Source organism: Ascaphus truei, chromosome 4 (assembly GCF_040206685.1).
Source record: "Ascaphus truei isolate aAscTru1 chromosome 4, aAscTru1.hap1, whole genome shotgun sequence".
Classification (NCBI taxonomy): Eukaryota; Metazoa; Chordata; class Amphibia; order Anura; family Ascaphidae; genus Ascaphus; species Ascaphus truei.
Window position 1 is genome coordinate 94,161,681 of NC_134486.1, and position 27,700 is coordinate 94,189,380.

At 41.1% G+C, this 27,700-nt stretch overlaps 1 protein-coding gene across 1 annotated transcript; it reads left to right on the plus strand.

The window, feature by feature from the left end:
• Nucleotides 1–10,066: 10,066 nt before the first annotated feature.
• LOC142492269 (uncharacterized) lies at nucleotides 10,067–26,899 on the plus strand. Its single transcript, XM_075594939.1, has 4 exons — nucleotides 10,067–10,473; nucleotides 10,839–11,362; nucleotides 22,867–22,944; nucleotides 26,864–26,899. Exons 1-4 carry the CDS (start codon nucleotides 10,377–10,379, stop codon nucleotides 26,897–26,899), a joined length of 735 nt encoding a protein of 244 aa, XP_075451054.1. The 5' UTR covers nucleotides 10,067–10,376.
• Nucleotides 26,900–27,700: the final 801 nt, after the last annotated feature.

The following is a 27,700-nucleotide window of genomic DNA, read 5'->3' on the forward strand; positions in this document are numbered from 1 at the left end:
ATGTAAGATATATAAGAGCAGGTTTGTAATTGTGATGGATCTTTGGACACCTCAGGTTATGGGTTGCAGCAAGCAGCAGCATACATCAGATAGGGGTGGTGTCAGGCAAGATGGTGTTTTCACTCTGGCAGCAGCTTCCAATCAGTCATATGCAGTCATACAAAGATAAGGGAAACAATAGTGCTTTACCAAAATAACACAGAGTTTTATCGTGAAGACGAGCAGGAAATGTACTCACAATATAATAAATGAGCACATACACATCATGGTATCTTTAGGAACCAGGGTATTGGATCGGCCGGTGGAGAAATCCCTCACTTCACTCCGCTTCCTTGTCCTCCACGAGGGTGCCCCCTCGTCCGGTGCCAGATGGATGGCGTCTGTCGTCACTTCCTGGCCTGGCGGTGACGACTTCCGGTGAGCGTAAGTAGAGCGGAGAGTAGGGGGAACGCCGGTCCAAGACTATGCCTCCGTGAATACAGCAGAAAGACAGTTCCCAAACGGTAGATACAGCTGGGCTCTGCTAACTGTCTGCAGATTTCTTTAGCTCAACGCGTTTCACTGCATGCCGCAGCTTCCTCAGGAGCAATGATTGCTCCTGAGGAAGCTGCGGCATGCAGTGAAACGCGTTGAGCTAAAGAAATCTGCAGACAGTTAGCAGAGCCCAGCTGTATCTACCGTTTGGGAACTGTCTTTCTGCTGTATTCACGGAGGCATAGTCTTGGACCGGCGTTCCCCCTACTCTCCGCTCTACTTACGCTCACCGGAAGTCGTCACCGCCAGGCCAGGAAGTGACGACAGACGCCATCCATCTGGCACCGGACGAGGGGGCACCCTCGTGGAGGACAAGGAAGCGGAGTGAAGTGAGGGATTTCTCCACCGGCCGATCCAATACCCTGGTTCCTAAAGATACCATGATGTGTATGTGCTCATTTATTATATTGTGAGTACATTTCCTGCTCGTCTTCACGATAAAACTCTGTGTTATTTTGGTAAAGCACTATTGTTTCCCTTATCTTTGTATGACTGCATATGACTGATTGGAAGCTGCTGCCAGAGTGAAAACACCATCTTGCCTGACACCACCCCTATCTGATGTATGCTGCTGCTTGCTGCAACCCATAACCTGAGGTGTCCAAAGATCCATCACAATTACAAACCTGCTCTTATATATCTTACATTCTGTAAGTAGGTTATTTAAAGAGCCAAGTTCCACATATTGACATTTATTTTTCATACTACACTATGATGAGTTTTGTATTTTTTTCTGGGTGTTCCTGATGATGCTGCTCCCTTCCTGCCCTGGATCCTAAACTGTTGTAAGGGAATCAGTGCATATTCCCTGGAAGGTTGAGAGAATTCGTCAGTTTCACAAACTTTTAATTTTATTTTTTTGAGCACTTTTATAGTTGTTAAGCGCCTTTCCAAGTCACTGGGTTTCACTTTGTTTCAGGTTGCCCATTGACTGCCATAGTGGCAAATCATGCCGATATTTTATGGGCATGGTTTACCACTTTGGTTAGGCCTCAAAGGTGGGTAGCGGAGGAGGGGGGTTAACTCCTTTATTACTATAGCAGTTACTAACCACTAAGGTGATTAAGGGGTTAGTGGCCATTAGTTTGTTTTTATTGTTATGTTGCTGTCCATGGAGGACATGGATGCAGACGACAGTGATGAAGACAACCTTCATCCTGGCAGGGGTAAGTGCAACTCTAATTTATTTTATGTTGGCTGGATAATGTTTTATTTTTAATGGGCAAATGAGCAACAGTATTATCCAGATCTGGATAATAATAATGTTGTCCATTATTGTACTGTATGTTTTGAGGGCGGTTGTTGGGGTGTTCTATTTTAATGTTTCTTGGGGTAGAGGGATTGGGTGAAGGCAGTAGTTGCCCCAAGAGTGGATGGTTAGGCCACTTGGGTGGGTAGCGATAGTGGTTACCACCACTATGGTAATGAAGGGGTTAACTCCCCCCAGATCTTCCCGGCAGGCCTAACCACCCACCCATGGGCAACTATCCCCTTCATCTACCCCCTGTACATCCAAAAAAAATGGGTACTCAGGTTTAACCCCTTCATTGCCTTAGCAGCTAGCTGCTAAGTTAATGAAGCTGTTTTTATTTTTATTTCAATACTAGGGTGTGGGAGCAGGGTGTCTCTGGAACAGAAACGCATTGATTTCAGCCTCGGAGACCCCCTTCATGAGTTACAAGCCCCGGTATGGGGTCCCGGTATCCCCCTGCAATTTTTAAATCTCCCACATCACATGACCGGGACATTTAAACGCACAGGAGTTACTGGCCCCCCATAGCGGAGCTTGTAACTCGGGAACCAGGATGTCCCCGGACCTGAAATTAATGCGGTTACGCTCTAGAGACCCCGTGCTCCCGTACACTAGTATTAAAATCAAAATAAAAACAGTGCGATCGCCTGTGAGAGCTGTGCAGGGAAATGCGGCTCTTTCTGTGCAGCTGTTACAGACTGTAGCCAGATCGTATGGGGGAGAACTGTGAGAAAGGCTGAGATACCATCACTGCTACGCCGAGAGGTATTGGCATTTTCCTACCTCACGGGTTGAGACTTGTGGAAATGTTGATTCTTTCTGAATACCGTAATAACACAAATGACAAACTGTTCAGTGGGAACATGAGATGGCAGCAACGTTATCAAACCTAGTAGAATAGGCCCCATAGAGTTGTGGTGCCACTGCTGTTCACAAGAGACACTGCTACACATCACTTGGATACTGGTGTTGACAAAAACAGAGATGGATGGGAGGCAGTCATGATAGATGCTGCAGCAGAGCAGAGTGGTGAGACCATAGAAAGAGTAACACACTTCATAGAGTATAAACTGCACACAAATGCTTTTATTGTGTTTTTATTGTAAGTGTAAAATCTGGTTGTGTTTTTACTGATTTATAAACTTTTGAAAAACCATCTGACCCATATTTTGTTATTTATCATCAGAGATTCAAAGCATGCATATCCAGCTACTTATAAAGACAGACTGAAGCGAGACACCAACAAGAAACAACACTGGCAACAGCTCAAGCTACCCATCTATCTGAACAAGCTCCTCACCCCTACCACATGCAGCACTTATCATCTGAGATCAGACTCCAAAAGACTGTTCATGGTCCCAAGGCTCAACAAAGTATCCAGCCGTTCCTCCTTCTCTTACCGTGAACCCAAAACTGGAACAATCTACCTGATTGTTGATCTACAATGTACCTCCTTCTCACATCCACCACCAATTTACGTTCTTTCAAAATTAAAGCTGTCTCACATTTTAATCTGGTCTGTAACTGTTTCATAGGCCTATAATATATATTTTCTTTAACTGTGCATGCAATGTCCTGTATATAATGTATACCCTGTTCATTTATGTAACTGTATTTGTAACCATGTATTATTTGTCTTAACTTTATGCCCAGGACATACTTGAAAACGAGAGGTAACTCTCAATGTATTACTTCCTGGTAAATCAAGTTATAAATAAATAAATATTCAAATGTGGGTTATTATGATCATCTTTTTTCATCTGTATATTTATCACACTATTTATCACACTAGAGAACAAAAAATACTGGGGTGGAGGCCCCAATCAACCAGGGCTCCAGAGCTTTTAACCCACTGTTGAAAAATAATGAAAGTCTTTCTGCTTAAGAAACCAGGTCACGTGGTATTATAAATGCATGCTTGAGGCTGTATGTATTAACCCCTAGATGGCAGACGGTCTAGCAGGAGCATGGAGAGTTGTATGGGGGAAGTCCTAGAACCCCTCCAAACCTCTCTGTCTCCCTGAGCTATTAGGACCCTGAGTGCCTGGGGCAGCTCTCATGAGGCTGCAATGTACTGTACTCACGTATGTCCACGGGAACAACTGGCTCTGTGTGCTCCTTTGCTGATGTTGAAACTGTGCTGTATACGAAATCCTTTATTGACCTGCAGGGGTATGCCTCCCCTCCTCTTTTTAACCATTTGTCAATAAAGGATTTCATATACAGCACAGTCCAGCCTCAGAAACTTTCTTCCTGCATCGTGGTGCCCGCTGATTTGCCTCTCCTCGTCGGTACAGTTGCCTGTTCTATTTATCACACTATTTTGGAATATCACCTGTTGCACATGTAATCTGCTATTACCAAATGATTACAGCCCTTTTCAAAGTAAGTCCATCTTAACCACTGAATTTTCACAACTTCAGCATCAGATCTATATATTACTATGTGAAAAATATGACTTACATACTGTAGGCATCCCCCTGTGCCCAACATTAACCCTTGGTTGCCCACAGTAAAACTGATGAAAATGGACAGCACATCACGGCTTCACCTCTATTTTGGGAGCTCTGCTGCCCATTTTGTCGCAACCCAGATATCTGTATTTAATCTTTTTTTTAACTGAATTTGTCTTGATCTAAATGAAAATAAAGGATTAATTAATTAATTTGTATTATAGAACAACATTTAAAAATGTTTATGCTAAGAACAACCCTCCGTAATTGCAAACTGAAGAGTTAAAGGTGCTCTGGTTCATTGTACCATCTTGAGTGCTTTATAATGTGGAGAAGGTGACCCTGTAGCATGACATTTCTCTCTTGGCTTTCATTCAGGGTGAATTTATATTTTATAAAACAATATTCACACCTGGATAAATAGCAATGCTGACTACTGTTTTGAATATAAGGATATTGTTGAGATATGTATTTGTGCAGAATCAAGGGCATTAAAATCAAGGGCAACATAGCCAAGAACCAAATAAAAGCAAATAAAGATGAAGTGCTGGGTATTCAGTTGTTTAGTGTAAATAAATGTAACATTTTCATTGTGATTATTTTAATTTTTAAATGACTCCTTAATATAAAGTGGTTACACACAATTTTAAAAAAAAATTAAGACATACATATAGATTTATTTTTTTATATTTTTGAATAAAGGGATCAAACTAACTATAGTAAATACTAGAGATGGGCGATCCTGTCAAAATGTAAGGAATCGGGGAACACGTCCTTTGCGACGTATTCCCTCCTTACATAGTGCTGCTGCTGACCCTGCTCCCCTCTCCGCTCATGTGCGCAACCCCGCTCTGATTACAGAGCATGCACCCGCAGCTCTTCAGCCCCTGCCACAGAGCTTGGCACCGCCCCCCGGGCGCGCCACGCTAGTCTCGCGCGGCGCGCACATCACAACATGCAACGATCCCTAGCTGCGTGTCAAGCATCAAATGTGCCTCTTGTCTCCTGCAGCCTATCCCAGATTCCGCTGGGGCCGTGCCTCCGCTCCACCCCATGTCCCATTCGTTCTGTCTGCCTATATATACCCTGTTCCTGCTCAGTCAGTGCTCAGCATAATTCGGTGTAGCCTCGCTGCCTCCTAAAGTTGTGTCCAGCATTGTTCCAGCCTTGTCTTTCAGATTAATCTCTTGTGTACCGACCCGGCTTGTTAGTGAACCCCTCTGGATATTGACCTCAGCTTACCCTTGACTACGGCAACTTCTCCAACCCCTGATCATGGCTAACGGACCTGGACTATCCTACCATCTATAATCCCAGACCACGGCTAACGGACTTCTATGATTCTACTTACTCCAATCCCAGGATCTGCAAGTATACCGATTAACCCTCTCTCTCCAATCCAGACCCGGCAACGCTAGACAATCTGCCTTCTAGGCACACCTCTGCTGCTGTGGGTGCGTGGCTTCGTACCTTCCCACCTCAGTGCCGGGGTCTTGCCTTGTTTGTGGGTAGCGCGAGCGTTACACAAAATATAAAACGCTGATTCTTCCTGGCTCTAAGGAAGCGAGACAATAAACGCAACAAAATCCGGAGGTGGATTGTGACCTTGTAAATCCGTGCTGAATCTCCGGAATCCACTGGTGGATTCTGACAGTACGGCTTATGCAGAATCTGTGGCCAGAATCCTATGGATAACTGTAGACGGACATTCACAGAGGTACACAATTTGGAGACTTTTATAAGGTGAAATTATAATAAGGCTTTATTGTGCCTTTTCCTTTTCATCAGGAAATCCATCCAAACACGGGGGGGGGGAACAAAGCTTCTATTCACTTGGGAGTATTTCTAGTGAAACAGTATGCAATTAATTCACATCTCCCTTAGTCAAGCATTTCTCCCAGCCCCAAACACATAGCATGAAATAAGCATATATAAGAAGTCTCTTAATAATGAAAGTCTTATCTGTTAGCTGCTGTAGAGTAAGCTTCTCTGCTCTCCTGGAACCGCACCCGTGCGTGCACAGAAAATATCAGCATCCAGGTTTAGAAGTCTTATTTGGTGTCTTGCAATCAGCTCTGCTGTGTCTTCTGGCAGAGCTCAAGACATGTGGTGTCTCCAAGGGTCAGCTCACAAGTAAGCTAAGGAGTCACTTCCTGTCTCAACAGAAAGGCTTTTGTAAGCAATCTAAATCAGGCAGGTGGTGTTTATTACAGAGATGTGTTTATTAATTGACTACCAGCAGTTAACCACCACACTGCTAGATTAAAGGTACATTACTTGAACAGGGATTACTCCCCTGTTACAATAACATTCTGCGGATTACGCGGAATCTGAAGCAGACAGCATTTATTTTGCCACTCCCACTTCCTGCCTGTTTTTCACACACTTTCTGGTGAGGGAAGGGAGAGGGTTTATGGAACCGGGTGCTGAGGGAAGGGAGAGAGAGAGATATAAAAAGAGGAATTTAGAACGATAAAACTAAAAAAGAAATTGGTAATAGAGAGAGAGAAATAGAGAGAGAGATAAAGAGAGAAAAAAAGAGATACATATACAAAGAAATCAGAGAGACAAATAGAGAGAGCATTATTTTTTGTAATTTTCTTTGTCATTTTCTTTTAGTGCTAAAAGCCAGTACAGGAGGGGCTCTGCTTGTACCCTATCTGTGAGACTGTGGAGAAGCTCAGACTCAGTTAGCAGTGAGGGCAGAGGTCAGTGTACAAGGGAATTTTCCTGATTCCAGGCATAGGAGTAGTCCTAGTACTACATAGGAGTAGTAGGAAAAAGGAGAACTGTGGCTGCTGCAACCCCGCTTGCGTGCTTGCCTCAAGAACCAGCGGCTCTTACTTCTGTTCAGCCTGTGTCAGAGGAACAGGTTGTGTTGGCAAGTAGCTCTGTGTTTGACGATGCAGGTAGGACTGGGGCTTTCCAGGCTAATATATAATGGAAAAAGGAGTACCAGCGCATGGGTTAAATATGTGCCCTAATGTGCAAAAACACTATGGGCCTCATGCAGTAAGCGTCGATTATGTGAAATCGGCAAGCTTACCGATTAGGCATGTTATTGGCGATTTTTCCTCTCCGTATGCAGTAAGTGCCGAATACATTCAAAATCAACCCGAAAACAAATCCGCCCACTCTCACGATGATTAGCCGATCACACACAGGTGTATCGGCGTGCGTGGCGGGTTGCTGTTAGGTTGCCCAATCCCAAATCTTGCTGAATCAGGCGAAACAAGCATGTATTGGATAGCGCGCCATATTTAAAGGCAACGTGTACTGCTAATCATTCTCTGTGTTGTTGGGAGTGAGAGAGAGAGAGACGCACAGAGCTGGCTGATTGAAGATTTGCATATTGACTGAGAGACTTGTTGTGTATTGGGTGAGCTTTGTCCATTGTTGTTTTGTTTATATCTTTGTCTTGTTTTATATGTGGAAGTGTTTCGTGTGATTGGCTGTACATTTCTTGTCTGTTTTTTGTGAGTGCTGGAAGTATGCCCGCAAAGCGTGGGAAGAGTGATGCTGGTGGGAGTGGGAGTGCTACTCGTGCGAGTACGCGTCGGAGTGAACGTACTGTTCAGGGGAGTGATGTTGCTGGGAGTGCGAGTGGTGTTGCTGGGAGTGGGAGTGCTGGTGCTGCGAGTGGTGTTGCTGGGAGTGGGAGTGCTGTTGCTGGGAGTGTGAGTGCTGTTGCTGGGAGTGTGAGTGCTGTTGCTGGGAGTGGGAGTGCTGTTGCTGGGAGTGGGAGTGCTAGTGCTGGGAGTGGGAGTGCTGGTGCTGGGAGTGGGAGTGCTGGGAGTGCTGGTGCTAGGAGTGGGAGTGCTGGTGCTAGGAGTGGGAGTGCTGGTGCTGGGAGTGTTGCTGGTGGCGCAGTTGCTGATGGGGTGTCTGGTGGTGGCGTGCTTGCTGGTGGCCAGCTTTTGGAGGCTCTTCCATTGGAAGAAGGAGAGTCCAGTCAGCACCAGCCAAGCTCTGACCCTAAACCTGCTCGGAAGAAACGTGTGGAGAAGCCACGTAATCCTCGCTTCAATGACCAGGAAAATACAGCTCTTGTCACTGGCATTCTGGAGCACTATGACAGTATCTATGGACATTTAGTAGGTAAGTGTACCTTTACATTTATTCTTCAAATACATGTGATCCTAGGTCATCTGAGTTTTGTTCATATGCAAATTTGGGTACAGAATATATTTCTATGTTAATTAGTGTGGAAACACAGCTTTTTATCATGCGTTACAAGGACAACAAAACTCAGGCGTACAATTTGCCATAACTGCATACAATATTAATGCAACCTTGCTTACATGTATAAGTTTAGTAGTGAATGCTCATGTGCTTCACATATTACACCTAAAACAGCATGTTTGCTATCTCTTGGAACAGCTAGCAGTGTAGGAAACTGGTGCTTCTATTATTATTAATTAACCTCATATATTTTGTATTTTTTTCAAGGGCGGACAAGTTCATCAAGCAAAAAAGAAATGTGGGACACAATAGTCATTGGTGTCAATGCGTGTGGGAATAGTGTCAGGGACAAGTATCATTGTCGGAAAAGATTTGATGATATTAGGTCAAAATTGAAAAAGAAAATACAAGACCAACGCGTGCATGCTACTGGCACTGGAGGTGGGCCGACACCACAACGTCTGATATTAACTCCATTGGAGGAGCTGCTTCGGGCAAAATTACTTCCCGTCGTCGTGGAAGGCTTACCTGGTGACCGTGATATTGGAATTTATCCCTCACAATTTCCACCAGGTGAGAAATATTACTGTACTAGGCGTGTCGTTGCTTACAGTTATTTTGCATATTTACACTGCTTTTTATACTGTCTTCACAATATAAGCATACCTGCATCTATATATGTATATGTCTGATTCTGTATATATATATATATATATCTCAAAATAGACATATATGTTGTAGTCCTACTAAAAGCAGTAACTAATATAGCACGTGCCATTGCGTGCTCATTTACATGTGAATTCCCAAAATGCATTGCTGCAGTGGAAGCAATTGATGGTGGGCGAAGATGGGGAACAACAGGGTAGTACACATGTGTAACACATGTTAATGAGAAATTATTACTAGCTACAGGTACAGAACATAAATATGTATAATATTATTGTGTATTTTATTTATTTTACTCCGACAAACATGACATTACTGCCTATTTTAAGCATGCATCAAATATATTGCATGCAACTGCCTACAAACATCACTTGCACTAACACATCTATAGTTGTTTATGAAAAGGTCCATTTTTGATTTAACTCATATACAGACAGCATAATGAGGCACACGTATCATATGTTATGTCATTGTTTTCATAACTTTAAAACTGCACACGACTATTTAGCTCATCTACCATTGTGTTAAAGCAGCTGCAATTAATATCTCATCACAGCATACACTTCAACAGAGGGGGTGGGGTTCAGCACACACACAAATTACAGCCTCATTTTAGGGTCAACTTAGTTCACACCATTTTCACCTGTTTCAAGTAATTGAAAGGTGTGGCTGATTAGGCTTTTTGGGGAAGGGAATACCGTTATTACAACCTGACTAGCACAACTGAAGTTAATCACACTCATTTGAAAGCTACACTTTAGCTACTAAATGCCCCAACAACTCATTACTTATCAAAGCGTACGTCACACATTAGTTCACTCATATCTATAGTTGAACTACTATCAACAACACATTATCACACACTGCATATGTTGTCTTGTTGAGTGACAGCCACATTCAGGTGTGCCACATCTTCTATTAATGTACCACACATATCCTCTACCAAAAACAACACTTTTTGCAATATGACCACCTTCATGATAACCATTGTGAATGGTCATCTCATGATAGTTATGTACATTATGATACTGATATCACTACACAACATATGATTTTTATGTTCAAATTTAATCTATTTATCCTCACGCATTACTGCAGAAACATAGTATGTTTTATGTTAGGGAACTCAAAAGTTCTAAGTACACAGGCATGTACATTGTTATTACAACTATTTATGTTCACTTTCACACACACATTTTGGGTTAAGGAAATGATGCTGTTAGGTACTCATAAATACAGAACATACAATAACTGTTTGTTCAATATTTACACATGTAAATGTAAAACTTATGTTATTGTTATATATAGTTGCCCCTGAAGGACATGTGTCACCTGAGACGGAACAAGTGTCTTCACCTGGGTCAGCCAGCTCAACACACCTAGAAGGTGAGTGTATCAGTTGGTGGCCATATAACATGTGCTCTTCTATATGTTATGTTGTCATGTTCATTATTTGTTTTGCACATCTTCTTTAAATAGGATTACTTAGTGTCAGTGAAAATGAAGTGTAAGGCAACATGTATTGTGTTAGTGATGTTAACTATCATGTAGGAGTTGTGAGTTTACAGCAAGTTTTCATTCACTCATATTTCATACTGAGTCCAAACATTATTCTTAAGTCAAGGTAGTTTTTAATGTGAGGTTATAAAACGTATGGAAACATGTTAGTTGTAACTTATGACACAGTAGAATTACATAGTAACACAGCAGAGATTAACATGCCATTTAATAATGTGTACATTTATTTGTAGAACATGATGATGAGGATTATGATGATGATGATGATGATGATGCCGCCATAGACACACAAATACAAGCAAGTGACCATGAAGAGGTTCCAATTGAAACTGTTTTACCGCCAAATCGTCCAGCAAATACCACATACGATGCAATTGTAGCTTCTGAGGGAAAAATTGTGGAAGCAGAAAATCGTCGCCATTCTGACCTGATGACAGTGCTGGAAAGGATGATTGCACTGCAGGAAGAAACAGTTTCACAATTGGCACATATCCACAGAGTCTTCATTGAAGTGCCTAAACAGTTGCAAAAAATCAACACCTCATTCGAAGCATTAGTTGTTCAGCAAACACAAGCTAATTACTTGAGAATGACTAATGTACCACAATTCAACTTGAACACCTCACAGGCAGGATCTGTTCATGCTGGTCAGTTTTCACCACATGCTTCTGATCTTCATTCACCAGGTCCGAATGTTACCGGTCAAGTAGCAGACATTGCTGTGCAGGTTCCTGACGACATGCTACCACTACCATCGGTACAAAATCAGCAGCTGACACCTACAAAGGAGGCGACACAAACAAAACACAAGCAGTTACTACTGACCAGTTTTTGGTCAAAAACAAAAAAAGACACACATGAAACAGAGCAACCATCACTTGTGCAGTGTCTACCAACTTGCTCACATGTGTCAGTGGGCACAAGCCCTGTCGGTGAGTCACTGGCCACAAGCCATGTCCGTGAACAGTCACTACCCACAAGCCCTGTAAGTGAGTCACTGCCCAAAAGCCCTGTCGGTGAACAGTCACTGCCCAAAAGCCCTGTAGGTGAACAGTCACTGCCCAAAAGCCCTGTAGGTGAGTCACTGCCCAAAAGCCCTGTAGGTGAACAGTCACTGCCCAAAAGCCCTGTAGGTGAGTCACTGGCCACTGGCCCTGCCCGTGAAGTGCCAGAGGCCAGTCAAAGTGGCTCTGTTGTGGCTAAAGTTGTTGCCAAACGAAAAAGGAAAATACAAGAGACAACAAGCAGGCCTGTTACTCGATCTCAAAAGGAACAAAAAAAATAAATGTTATAATTCACTAAATATGTCTTTGGCCTTGTTTTGTTGACTTCAGATTATCTAATTAATATTGTATGTATGCAGAAGACTGTGTTGTTTCCAAACTTTCAAGTATGTTCTTGTACACGTGAAGTTTTGGAAATGTTAACAGTCGTAATTAAAGAATAGTGTTATAAATATTGATGTATTAATCGTCTGTTCAGTAATGGTCCACCAGGAGCCAGTTGCTAAGTTTAGAGAAGCTGCCATTGACTTTGCAGCAAAACATTGCATTTGGGTGTGTTACTTGATGTAATCATTGCATGTGCATATTATTCACATGCAATTAAAAAAAAAACCTATTTAACTGCAAACATCTTTCTTGTACGTGTACAGCAGGATTATGTGTAAAATATTACTTACCTTTGCCTTGCTTGGGCATTGTAATGTTGTCCTTTTATCATTTATGTGTTCTTGTTTCAAGAACATCTCTGAATTTATACTAATATATATGTAGTATGTATGCATATATGCACACACACACACACACAGTGTGTGTGTGTGTGTGTGTGTGTGTGTGTGTGTGTGTGTGTGTGTGTGTGTGTGTGTGTGTGTGTGTGTGTGTGTGTGTGTGTGTGTGTGTGTGTGTGTGTGTGTGTGTGTGTATGTATATATAGTACTATGTAAACTGGTATAGATGTATTTACAAAAAACATACACTTCATGCTTCCTTGTGAAAACACAGTATTTTAATAATACAGGCCTAATGTTTGAAAACTATACTAAGTGTGAGCCTCTAACAGTATTGGGCGCAAACAAATGTTTATTACTTAATTCACTCATGTTTATCACCATTTAAATAGGTTTCATACAAGGCCTACTTACTGCCTTCAATATGTTGTGTGTACTCCTGCAATATAAAAACAAAAAAACAGATACATTATATATATATATATATATATATATATATATATATATATATAGACATATACATATATACACACACACACACACTATATATATATATATATATATATATATATATATATATATATATACACACACAATATACATATAGTACAATATACACTTTATATATATATATATATATATTTATCAGAGAGATATATGTATATATATATATAGATACACACGTATTTAAACTCATGCAGACAGGGAGTTAAGCAGACTTTCAAATACACACAGAAATGTATGCGGGAAAGAAACATTTCATTTTGCAGGTGTGTGTATTTACTGATATGGCTGTCTAAGCACTATTTTCACACAGTGCTCTTTGTTATTTTGCAAGAAAACTCAATGTTACTTAATTACAAGTGTAGGAATGTTTTCAGAAACGAGATAAAAAAAATGATACATGTTTGTCCCACAAGCGGCTATCACAAACCACAAATGTTCAACCAATTAAAACTACAAATCCAATTGGCGTTTGAAATGAGGAGTAAAAGTTTATACTTTTGTTGACCTTGAAAAGGAAACACAGAAATTTGTTAGCCATTGAGCAGTTTCATTTTTATGAGCAAAGGACAGATACCTGCACACATCTTTTGTGCTAATCTGCAATGGCTGAAGAATTGGTTAAAAATCAAAATCCGCAGTTAGGGTATAAATACATGGTATCAGAAGCAATTTTATCAACTTGCGGACACAAAGCAAGCACACGCCAAATCTATGATTTGATTCGAGCAAAATATCCTTATTACCAAGACCGTGGGCATGCGCGCAATTTTAATTCCTCAGTAAGATTCACTTTATCAACTAATGACTGTTTTGAACTTGTGCAGGATAAGCTAGAAGACAAGTATGGTTTCTGGAAGATTGCGAAGGAAAAACATTTCACCGTCAAAGAGGGCACACATATTGTGCTTAAAGGCATATTTATTCCTAATGCCAATAGCAATGGATCCGCTACTACTGTTCCGTGTGAATCGATACCTGCTGCAATATCTGCACCCTCCATTCCTGAAACCCACATTGTACAAGAACAAAACTACTATGATTATGTAGCAAGCCTTTCAGCAGAAAATGCATTGGAATGGGTACCCGAAGAAATGAACCTACCTCCGGACCAATTGTTTGAAGAAAGCAGTGGCGATTCCTATGAGCGCTTCATGGAGGAGATGTGTGACATACTGGATTCAGCGTTTGGGTCAAGCGTGGATGAAAATGCCTTGCATTTCTGGAGCGACCAGTTGCAGGCAGACGAAGAGTTAATTCTAGAAGAATAGTAAATATAACAATCGTTATGCGTTGACTCTGCGTTTAAACTTTTTTTTTTTTTTTAACCACCATTTTCACTTTCAATGCGTGGATACAGCGTAACATTGCACACTGCATAACATGTAGCGATCACAAAGAAATTGTTTCCTAATACAATATAGTAGAACGTGAAAGAGTAGTACACATTGCTGACGGAATAAATATACGTACTTTCCTATCCCTTAAAACATATTAGCAACATTTTACCATAACTCTAACACATACCTGTTTTGTTATCATGCAACATCTACAACATTTAAAACCGGGTCCACCACGTATGACGTGGGACCCTTGTCATGGGCCAAGGCGTCCTTAAAAAGGATTACGGATGTAAGTCCCGCCCCCAAGCGACGTGCGCGCCTCAAAGCCTATTGGCTGTCATGTTTTGTTATAGTAACGGTAACTGCAGTGTGTCATGTGTGCGGCTCAGTGTTTGTAGGCGTCAACTGGGCGTTAGCCGAATGTTAATTGAGTGGGAGGTGTGTTAGCGTGCGTTTCACGCTGGTTTAACATGACGTCACACGTATTGCATTTGCGCATTGTGTTATCGGCCGTCCTTTCTGTCCAAACACGTCTGTTTAAAAAGAATACAGATGTACTCGTTTAGAACGAATGTAGTTTCATCTTCATTGTATTTGAAATAAAGATTTTATGTTTAATGGTATTTTCAAGATGTATTGAACGCACAACGTACGCTTTGTTTTGCGCATGTGCTAACAGTTAGTGGAGCCAAGCGTGAAGTGCGTGCGCACACTAAGATGTGCGCGCACATTTTTCAGTATACAGGCAACGTTCACTTCATATACATAGTTATGCCTGCTACAAATTTAAAGAAACATTACATACTGATGTACACTTGTACTTCTAACATATAAGTGAGTGACGTGTGTATGTACACAATCATATAGAGCTGTGTAACGCGTTGTCACGGATACATATATAGTAAGGTGCCATATTTGACCATCATGTGTTTGCTGTATTTCAGAGATGTCAGGGAAGATACAATCGGATCAATGTATGATTTCAGAAGAGTCTACCTTTATATGAGATGATTGTGAGGAGGAGCCACCGACTACTATACTACATATGGAACTAATTTTATATTGCTTGCAGCGCTTATTAACAAACAATTAAAAATGTGATTCCCTTATGCCTATATTGCATAAGCACTTAATTAACATAATGATGTTGCAAAATAGTGCCTCATGAATTTTTATTGAGTGTTCTTTAATGACTACTATCATTTTATGGCATGGTGTGTTTTATATATAACAACCATTCCCACTCTGCTAACACATTTGTGTATTCTATTGTGTAATGGAACGTATGACTGTCGAAACTATGTAACAATAATAATAAGAATAATAATAATAATTATAATATGAGCATGTTCATGTATAGCGCTGCTAGTTGTACACAGCGCTTTACAGACACATTTTTCAGGCTGAGGTCCCTGGCCCGTGGAACTTACAATTTATTTTTTGCCGCCTGAGGCACAGGGAGATAAAGTGACTTGCCCAAGGTCACAAGGAGCCGACACCGGGAATTGAACCAGACTCCCCTGCTTCAAACTCTCAGTGCCAGTGTGTGTCTTTACTCACTGAGCCACTCCTTCTCCCAATGTAAAGGACACTTACAACCAACTAGCCATTTATTGTTAAAAATCTCTTGTTACATGGGTATGTTGATAAAATGGTTTGGGACTGTAGCAAATAATGTTATTGGCCAGATGTTGGGGTCCCCTACAATGCATGATGTTCTGAATATGACATCAACATCATGTAATGAAGTACGTTTCTGTGTATATTTCATTAACCTAACTAACTATAGTTTACTGTGTTTATTAAACGTTCTAAAAATACATAGTATAGTCAATATGATGATATAAGCTACCATAATAAAGCTGGTGTTATCATTTGTCGGTGTTATACATGGATCCTACACAAATTGATACAGACACAATCAGTTGTCTTAAAAAGTGTGTCTATGCTAATGTGCACGTGATTGACGTTACAATTGTGAGAATACTTGATAATTATCATCATGATAATGATGAAGTGACGTGATTTATATTCCAAAAATATTACCAACATTGTCATATTGGTAAATTAGAAATGCTAAATGACAGTAACATTTGCCACAAAATTGTCTTTTCTGTTAACAGTTTTACACTTGGTACATGTAGGACACATCCACACACGTGTGACTTATACATACACATGTCACAAATTTAAATTAATGTTGACTATTAATTCCTAGCATTAAAAAACACCTACATTGCTAAATATAAGATGTAGTACGCATTGTTGTGATTACAGGCATTCATGCATGGAGTGTTATGATCAGTCAATTTCATCCGTGATGAATGAGCTCCCGTAAGTAAACAAATAAGTACAGTTATCCCCTTGTCTCCAAACACCTCTATATTACATTAATGGAATTTATAAGGAAACATACATAAAATGTGATGAAATGGGAGTAATCATTTTCTAATACAATGCACATGAAAGCTCAAGAGTAGCTAAATGCATATACATGATACAGAAAGTACATATATGTTACATTTGTGTTTAAACCAATATGTTGGGTTTTGACTTCAAATAATTATAGGAAGATTGATGTAGGCACATCTTATGGGAGATGTCAGCAAATATACATACCATGATCAGTCATACAGGAGATATACCTATAATGCAAAGGAACAATATATAAATTGCAAACATTGACATGCCATCTTCAGTACCGTAAACAACACAGCAAAGTGTGTATTTGGTGTTGAATGTGCAACACCATGTATATTTAATGACATTCAAAATGTAAATCAGCCTGGTGTACACATCATATGGATGTACATGTTACACTGCACCAATAACATTGTATGTAAGCATACTAGAAGCATGAATGAGTATGGGCATAATATGTGTATTGTGTTAGTATAAGGAACAACACAATGCTAAAATATTAGTGATTTGTTACCCCAGTTGTATTCACATACACACAACTAAAGTACAATTGAAGAGGGATTATATAACCTGTGCAACAATAACATACCGGTGCCACATCCCTTTGTGCACACAGCAGAGAAAAGAAAGGTGTGCAACCCATATTCATCTGTGTCCTACCAGAAGGGTATATAAAAAAACATTATTGTTAAGATAACATAATGTAACTATAAAAGTATAACTTGGAACATATATGTTTTTACTTACAAAAAAAAAATGAATTGATGAGATTCTGGCGTGTCTGGCCACCACTGGCTGTTTGTTCATTTTCAGCAGCTACATGGGTGGGATGCTCGTCTACCAAAGGCTCAGCTAGGTCTGATTGTACATTGTGCCTGAGTGCAACATTGTGCAAAATGCAACAGGCAAGGATATATCAGACACTTTTTGAGGCTTGTATAGAAGAGCCCCACCAGTTCTGTCCAGACACCTAAATCTGGTCTTGAGTAGGCCAAATGTCCTCTCTATAACAGATCTTGTAGATATATGGGCTGCATTGTACCTCTCCTCTGCTTCAGTTTGAGGGTTTAGCACCGGAGTCAAGAGCCACGGCCTAATTCCGTATCCTGTGTCACCTATAATGAATGGAGCACACATAAGCTGACATTAGTGATAAGATTCTACAATGCCAACATTCCTAAAGAAAAATGTGTTTTGTGTTAGAACATCTAAATCTGTACTCACCCAGCAGCCAACCATGTTCAAAATGTCCCTCTTCGAACGCATGGAAGACTGAAGAGTTCCTCAGGATAGAGGAATCGTGACTGGAACCAGGGAATTTGGGTACCACATGCATTATCCTCATCGTCGCATCACATACCACCTGTACATTGAGTGAATGGTAGTGCTTCCGATTGCGGTACACATGCTCACTCTGACTAGGTGCAATCAAAGCAACATGTGTGCAATCGATTGCACCCAGCACACATGGTATCCCTGCTATATTATAAAAGCCAGTCCTGACTTCCAGCCACTCTGTCGCCTCTGTAGGAAAATGAATATAATTCCTAGCGCGTCTATTGAGTGCATAGAGAAACTGGGTCAAGGCCCGCGAGAATGTAGATTGCGAGACCCCGCCCACTATGCCCACAGTTGTCTGGTATGACGCGGAAGCAAGATAATGTAATGAGCACAGCATTTTAACAAGCCCAGGGACTGCACGACCTCTGGCTGTGAAAAAATCTAAATCTCCCCTTATTTCCTCATAAAGAGATAAGATTGCTGCTGAACTCAAACGATAGCGACTTACAATCTCCTCCTCACTCATCCCATCTAACAGGGTTCTCTCCCTGTACAGACGCGGACGAGGCACAACTTGTCTCCTCTGTCTTCTCCTCTGATCTCCTGTCCCTCTCTACCTGTCCCTCGGCCTGTCCCTCTCCCTGTCCCTGTCGTATCCGCGTGACTGTCCCTGTCACTGTCCCTCGGTGTGTCCCTTCCTTGCCCTATATGATTCTCTTGATCATCAAGCATGTCATAGAAAAGAATGTTCCTCCGTCTCCTAAACAATCTCAACATTTTGAAATGAGTAGCTGTGAATGAGCAGGTAATGGGCGTCCTTTAAATAGGTATGTGATGATGTCAGGTGACATAGTAAAATGCAAGGTGTTACATTAACATAATAAAGTACTTCTGTGGCAAGCTGTGTGCAGTTGTTGTTATAAGTATTTGTTGTGTGTATTCTGCAGGGAATGATGATATTTGCCAATGATGTGACGTGAAGCTTTGTACAAAAATTGGTTGAAAATAAATAGTGTAATGTGCAATGCATGTAACACTTGTGAACGCAACAGTCAGTCATGTAATTAGACAAAAAGGCTGAGATTGACGTGGGAAAAGTTTGGTGTAACATGTGTAATTAGGCATGTTATTGTGACATGTTGACAACAATGAATAGTCGTGTGCATATGCATGCATTTCTGTAATGAGGATAGTTGGTATAGAATGAGTTTACAAGGTGTCCCAATGATGAATTACTGTACATGTGTGTATAAGTTAGGTTGAACTGCTTGTAATGCTACGGTTACAATGTAAACATGCAATGTGATTGAGCGTCCAATAAGTGACGTCATGAAAATAGGGAGGACCCAAAACTATATGTAAACATGAGAATACAGATGTACATGAACGTTTAAAGATGCGTGACACATTACAAGCATTGTGTAATGTAAAGGAAGATGAATATACGGTGTATGTGTGACATGTGTGACATGTGTAACATCATGTAAATAATTGTCGCTCAGTTCAATAAAATGTGTGATATGATGTGAGGTTCTCCTTTAAGAGTTGAGTATAGTATTTTCCCTTGACACATCATCACATGATGAGTAATGTGACCCGCAAATGCTGAAAACATGTAAAAGTAGAATGTTATGCAAATAATACACGTCAGCTGTGACACAATGCAGGGAATGCCCCCACACTGTAATGCAAATGACGTTTGTATTGTGAGCAATGAAACGTAAACAGTACTTTACTGTTATACGTCCCCGCTCCATTGACTCCATTGATGTACAGAAGTTTTTTTTTTCTAAGTGCCGTTCCGGCAGCCTTAGCGATCGTTCTCCCCTCCAAACTGCCAACTTTAGTTGGCGGGAGAAATTGGCCATAACATCTCAATTTCGTAGTGCCGATCAGCCCCGATAAGCTGATTTTTTTTGTTGAATCCAGCCGATTTAAAAAAGTGGCGATCAGTGGCGAAAACAGGCTTATCGGCAGCCGACTGGCCATAACAAAATAATCGGCTCCGAAACCTGGCGAAATCAAGCACTTATCGGCGCTTACTGAATCTCAAACCCAATTTTGGCTATAAAATGGCGATAATTCCCTTATCAACGCTTACTGCATGAGGCCCTATGTGTTTAAACCTATAAAACACACAACTATCCTATATACAGTGCAAAATATATCCAATCTCTGTGATAAGTGCACTTACATAAACAAATGTCCAAGTGAAAATGTCCCGCAAAGTAAGTCCACTTTGGAGAAAGTATCCACAGGTTAACTTGATCCAGATGATAGGTGTATCTCTTCACACTTGTTCCACTTTAAGAAAAGAAAAGAGAGAGGGACAAGGCATACAGTATTAACGTTTATTACAGGAAAAGATAAAAGTAGGAACACTCACAATCGTGCTATACAGCAGTGCATTGGTGCATAGCTTGCCAGCTCCTGTTGTCTTTGTTAGGCAGATCTTCCTTCACTTGTCCTCTGTTTATTGCCTTGCAGGGGGGTGTGGGGGGTTCACCAGCCTCTCTGCTTCCAGCAGGCTGCTTCTCCTCTCCTGCTCCAGATGTCAAACATCACTGAGGAAGGCATTGCCGATACGCGTCTGATGTGTTTTGGGCACTCACAGTCACCATAGTTGTCTGAGAGCAGAGCTAATTCCTCACACAGTCCTCACACAGCCGTTGGAGCCTGGACACGTGCTCTCGTGCACTCTGGAGCAGGAGAGGAGAATCAGCCTGCTGGAAGCAGAGAGGCTGGTGAAAACCTCTCCTGCAAGGAAATCAACAGAGGACAAATGAAGGAAGATCTGCCTAACAAAGACAACAGGAGCTGGCAAGCTATGCACCAATGCACTGCTGTATAGCATGATTGTGAGTGTTCCTACTTTTATCTTTTCCTGTAATAAACGTTATTATGCCATGTCCCGCGAGCTGGTGCGGCTCTGTGTACATGCACCATAAAGGTTCAGTGTGTGCCCCGACGGACACTACTAACCTCCTTTACTGCTTACAGGGCTACCATACTCCCTTGAGCAAGATACATATGTACTTATGATTAGTGCCACTACCTGATTAGCCAGGTTTACTTACCTTGCACTGACTTAAAGAGTCTCTTCTGACAGCATATATTTGCATCACTTACCTCATACAAGAATCTCCTTTGTCAGCAGTATCTATTGATAACTAATCAGTACATTTTATTATTTGTGTGAACAGCAGTAGCTGCCACAACTGTGTGTTACTTAGCTGATCCTGATTCTCAAGTACTCCTTGCCTCAATGCCTATTTACCACTAACCTCCCTCACGCATATGGCATACAGAGGACGCTATATTTTATGGTCCACTACAAGGTTTATTTAAGGTTGTAGCATTGATGTCAGTCCTACTGATATATCTATCTACACTTAGGGTTCTGCTACTTTAAGGACCTTATACAGCGATATTGGCCCTAAGTACCTACCTGAACAGTTTGTGTTATCCTGATTATACACCTTCTTGAGCACTGCTGCAGATCCCCTCTAGGTTACCTTAGGTCAAGCCAGCAACAGCAATGGTATAGATTCACCTATACCTTTGCCCACAGGTATACAGAGAGCACCTAGTCTACTCTGATCACACCCTTTCCGGCCGGCTGTTTTGTGGTGTATCTATATAACATAAATGCAACACCATAATTACCCACCGGCAACTGTATATCCTAATACCCTAATTCATTAGGTCACTTGTTCTAGTGATTTACAGTGTATGTTATCTTGTACATGTTTTCCCTGTATGTATCCACCCCCACACAGATCCCTTACAAGGACTGTGATTTAGTATGCTAGTAGCATTTCCTATTAGCACTCATATATCTCAGGATCCTGAGCCTATATGGCTGTCAGCGTTGGGATCAATCACGCACCTTCAGCTTAACATTTTAACACCTTTTATTTTATTTGGTTGCTTATAATAATAATAATAATAAAGAATATGTTTTAATTCCTATACAAATCACCGGAGGGTGAGCTTGAGTGCTACAGTTGGGTTCTTTCTCTCTCAGTTATACATTCATCATTACCCAACAGCACTGCTCACTATCATTATCATTGTGGCAGTAGCAGGGGCTCCCCTATTGTCTCCAAGCTATTGTTAGTACAGGTGTGCGAGCAGGAGATGCAGCAGAACATGTTACATGCCAAAGCAGTATTCATCCAGAAAAAATGAGGGAGCGAAGGATAACATCCAGAAAAAATGAGGGAGCGAAGGATAACATCATTCATATTAGAGAGAGGAGAAAAGGAGACACAATAGGATAATACCATTGGGACTCTCACAGAAACAATATCCAATAACCTGCAATGGTTATACTCACAAACTGCCAGATAATAAAATGCTCATCACAATCAGTAACAATGTAGCTGTGTGCAGGACATTAGTGATCTCAAGAAGAGAAAAACCACCATAGCACAGTATATATATTCCAACAAGCTTTATAACAATTATTAAAACATTCACTCCTACAGAATTCACACCTACCAGATGACTATTCTTTTGGGCAGTGTATCATAAAATAGAGTAACAATGCGGATGGTGATCTCACCGCCTCAGCCATTGCTCCTTAGGAAGCTGGAAGCAGCAAAACGCGTAGTCAGTCAAAGAGGCGTTGTGCTAAAAGAGGAACTGCTGTTTGCTTCACCGAGGTTCCCACACGGCCGCTATTGGAGGGAACACCAGCAAAGTCACCTCCACTAAATTGAGCATTCAAATCACTTGGGTAGATTATTTACTGCACCCAGCATACTCTGCACCCAGCATACTCTGTACCACTTTGTGTTTTTTAAAACGTTGTGCTTATTTAATTTGACTGTTTTTCACTTCATTGGTTAACCCTGGTATGTTGTGTTTATTATACATGCACAAGCAGGTCAGGCTGGTGTCGAGATTGCTGGAGCAGGGCCCAGTTCTAGCCTTTCACGGTACGCCATGGAATGATTTGAATCTGTGTCCCTGAATCAGATTTCAGCTGCTCCATCTGAGTCTGCTACACCCAGCACCCCTAATCTTGCTCTATCTGGACACAGGAAGCATCATCAAGTGAGAATGTAGAGGAGGTGAAACCACAGTCAGGTGTGGTGAGGATGGTTGTAAATGTTCGAAGCCCATTTAGACAAGGGAATTTATCAGTCGAAGTTGGATAGGTGTTTATTTAATTGTATTCTTATGTTTTGGAATAACATAATTTTAACTATTTTGCTGTTTTGGTGATACAGTAGATACATTTTATTCATGTGTACTATTGGGCTTTTTAGTTATTTTATGGTTGGGGTGTTTAGGTGCTTGTGTATTTCTTTTATTATTGTGTATTTTTGGCCTTAATGATCTGTATTAGGTTGACCATTGAGTGCTATAGTGGCTTATCATGCACATATTATATGGGTATGATGTACCACTTTGCCAATCCATGGGTTGAGGGTGGAAATAGTTGTCCCTGGGTGGGTGGTTAGGCCTCCCGTTGGGTAGCAAGGGGAGGATGCGTTAACCCCTTAATTACTACAGCGGTTATTAACCACTAAGGTGATTAGGCGTTAGGGGCATTAGATTGTATTTTTTCTTGTACTCTTGCTGCCAATGGCGGGCATGGATCTGGAGTATGGTGATAAGGATGCCCTTAATCAGGGCAGGGTAAGTAGACGTTTTATTTACTTTATTTATGCTGGCTGGCTAATGTTTTATTTTATAATGGGAAAATGTACTATTATCCATTTGTGGATAATAGTAATGTTGATGATTAATGTACTGTTTGTGTTGTGGGGGGGGGTTGTTGGGGGTACAGGAGGTGGGTATTAGTGTTGTTGTGTTTTTGAATGCTTATTGTGGGTAGCGAGGATGGGTGAAGTTGGTGGGTGTTTATACCTACCGGATGGGTAGCGGGAGGGGTTAACCTCTTCATTACCTTAGCAGTATTAACCACAAAGGTAATGAAGGGGTTAACTCCACCCACAACCCCCTGCAAGGCCTTAACACCCACAAAGGGCCAAATATCACAATCGCCCCCTCACCCTACCCCACTACCCACAAGAACATGGTAGTTAACCCCTTTGTTGCCTTAGCAGTTTGCTGCTAAGGTAATGAAGTTTCCTGTAAATGCATTTTTATTGCATGGAATTCTTGCCGGGGTTCCCCAGTGCTGATATTAATGGGTATCAGCTCCAGAGACACCCGGCATCAATCCGATGCATGAAAAAAGCATTTTTTTTTTCTAAGTCCTTCTCTCACCACATTCTCAGAAGCTTCTCCCCAGCTTCACGCCAACTTTTTCTGGCGAGATGATTTTGGAAGAAACTTGTCATTCTAGAGCTGCGATTAGCCTCGATAAGCTAATCGAGGCTACTAGAATTGCATGAATTATAACCTGCAGATAAGTGGCTTATCGCTGCTCACCCAGCGATGTGTTTTGGACAGCAGCAAAAAATGATGATTCATGTCTTTATCTCCCACTTATCGAGGCTTTCTGAATAGCAAACGTGAAAAGAAGCGAGTGCTGTCGGGTGCTCCTACAGTATTTAAATAGTGCCAATGTGAAAAACTTAATATTAAAGTGGATTCTACTAAAAATATCACATAAATTTATAATAACAGGTGTATGTAATATTGCATAAACACCACCAATAGTGAATAGCAAAAATGTGATAAAATTAGATAGCAGCTACAAGACAAAACCCTCAGTAGATCTGTTCCAGATCTATACAAATCTTCCGTGTTTTCCAGTTGAGGGGAGCGCAATTTGTCCACAGCGTATATGTGAATAAAGAATACAAAGATATAGGGGGCAATGCACTAAGCAGTGATAAGTCTTTTAAGAGCGCAAAGTGCTCTTAGAACGTGAAGTTCCGCCGAGGCACTTTGCGCTCCAAAACTTACTTTTTCCTGAAATTTTTTCAAAGTCCAACTTTGCTCGAACGATGAGCTGTTTGCGCTGAATCCTGCCCTTCTGCGGGATTCACTAAGCAACGCAAACTGATCGTACGTGAAAGTTGCGCTGAATAAAGCTCACTAGCTAAAGGCAGGTGATAAAAAAAAGCAGGACTTTGAAAAATTTATTTGTTTACCTTTTTGCAGGCGCAACACCAATACAACAGGCCGGCGGGTGTCCCTGGCTAACCCCGTTGGTGTCCCCGGCTGACCCCGCAGGGGTCCCCGACAGAGGCCGGGTGTCCCGCAGGTGTCCGGGGGTCCCGCGAGTATTCGGGGGTCTCCGCTGGCATGCGGTAGCAATCGTGTGCCACCCCCAAAATGAACTATCCTTAAAAATTCATACAACCTCATAACACATACAGTACAGTATTGTGCAAAATTACTATTCTCCACATATGGATAATACTGCATTTCAGTTTATAACATACATTAAGTTGTCGAAAGAAAGTACATTAAATTATCACTCAGAGGAGTCCAGGGGTGGGCCTCGCTGCTTTCTGGGGGTCCACGGATGTTGGCGGGAATATATTTGTGTCACCCATAGCTGATTAACAATATTTGTACTTGAAGGAGAACACATGATTGAATTACAATTAATATCATTGCGTGAATGGCCCTAACTATATAGTGTACCAGCAAATGTTAGCAGGGGTTAATCTAAAGGGCAATACTTCCGACAACACAAAACAACCATCCTGACACGAATCCAAACTTCAGACACACCTTTACAGAAACAAACGACTACTTCTTGTGATGTAGCACCTTCATGACTGAACATGTTACATACAAATGTCATGATTGAGTCATTGTTTTCGAGCAATTACTCATATTATGTCGCTGCGTGGCTTTCACTGTGGATTCAGGAATGTTGTATATTTGATGATTACATCACATTTCATAATGTGTAACACATCTGAATTAAAAATGAATTGTTGAATTACTACAATTCATATGTTCAATATACTATAAAACACACATGTCATCATTTACAATCATGTGACTAATTAGTCTGCCTATTTAAACGATAGAAGGAGCGACTTACCTTACAGGGTGAAATGGATGTGGCACCAGATTACGCTTTTGTCTTGTTTTTTGCGAGGAGGAGGAGGGGCATTATGTTGCAGAGGAGAGAGAGGAGAGAGAGAGGAGAGAGAGGGAGATGCGTGTTGTCAGACATATAGCCCCCCACAATTTTAGGCAAAGAAGCTCCCTAGAGGGCTTGAGTGAGGCAGAGATTATCTCCCGCTATCGATTGAGCTCAGCGGCTATCTTCGAACTGTATGAAGTGTTAAGAGAAGATTTAGAGCCAACAACAGACAGGAGTCATGCAGTGCCTGGCCTGATAAAAATGCTGAGCTCCTTACATTTTCTTGCTTCTGGGTCATTTCAAACAACTGTGGGCATAGTAGGCGGGGTATCGCAGTCTGCATTCTCGCGGGCCTTTAGCCAGTTTTTATGTGCACTGACTCAACGCGCTAGTGATTATATACATTTTATAATGTAGCTGGGCTACCTAATGTGATGGGTGCTATAGATTGCACACATGTTGCGCTGACCCCGCTACATGAAGAGGATTTCAGAAACAGGAAACATTACCACTCGCTCAATGTGCAGGTCGTATGTGACGCATACATCAAAATTCTGAGTGTGGTAGCCCAATTCCCAGGTGCCTGCCACGATTTCCATATTCTGAGGAGCTCATTTCATTATTGTTCCGTAAATTTGAAGCGGGGGAATTTGAGGACGGTTGGCTATTGGGTCAGTCAATGTTATAGAAAGTGCACTTCCAAGTACATTACATTTATAGTTAAATGTTTCATTATGTGTTGCTAATATTGTAAGTAACCACAAATCTTAACATTTGTGAAGTTGTATATCTAATCCATGTCATGCAGCGTCATCTTAGATAATGATGATTTTATTGTTAGGGCATGTGTTGTATATTCTTCCCTCTCATATACTAGGAAATGCCAATAGCCAATGTTTGTAATCTTGATATATATTATATTAACATTCATGTGATTTTACTGTGTTGTAGGCGACTAAGGATATGGAAGCCGGCCTTGGCTTCTGACCCCACTGGGTAATACGCAAACCCCTGCAGAGGAACGACATAATGCCGCACACATATCCACACGCTCGGTGATTGAGAGGACATTTGGAGTGTTGAAAAGTCGTTTTAGATGTCTTGATAGATCTGGTGGGACGCTACATTATTCGCCAGCGAAGGTTGGCGACATAGTGATGGCTTGTTGCATTCTGCACAACATTGCCATTCGTCACAATCTTCAAAGCAACATTCGTGAGGATTTAGAGGAGTATCCTCCCGTGCCTCCTGCAGGGGTTAGGGAGCATACAGCCAGTGGGCTGGAGATTCGACGGATAAAAATAGCTAATTTTTTCACATGTAAGATTTCATTTGACATATAATATAATCTATAATCATCTTGTGATTTGTGTTACATTGCATTGTGTATCTAATCATAGGATCCGTCTCTCTCTAATGAACTGCACATTTTGTAATGAATGATCCTAAGTTCGTCTGCCAACAGTATGTCAATCTTTAACACATTTGTTCTTGTATTAAATCATGTTTCTCCTCACCTGTACAATGTGTGCATCGTTAAATGCAGAATGTTGTGCATGAAGTGAAGAGATAGTGATGTATTTATGAATATGCATAGTGTTATATTATATCTTAAGTACTCTACATGATTATATCTAATTGTTCAAACAACTTTACTAATTATTATTTAGTTATCCATTATGTTATAATAGTCTTCTGAAATACTTTGTCAATAGTTATGGTTCACTTTCCTGAAATATTATTATTGCCACTTATGTAACTATTACTACATACATAATTGGAATGTCT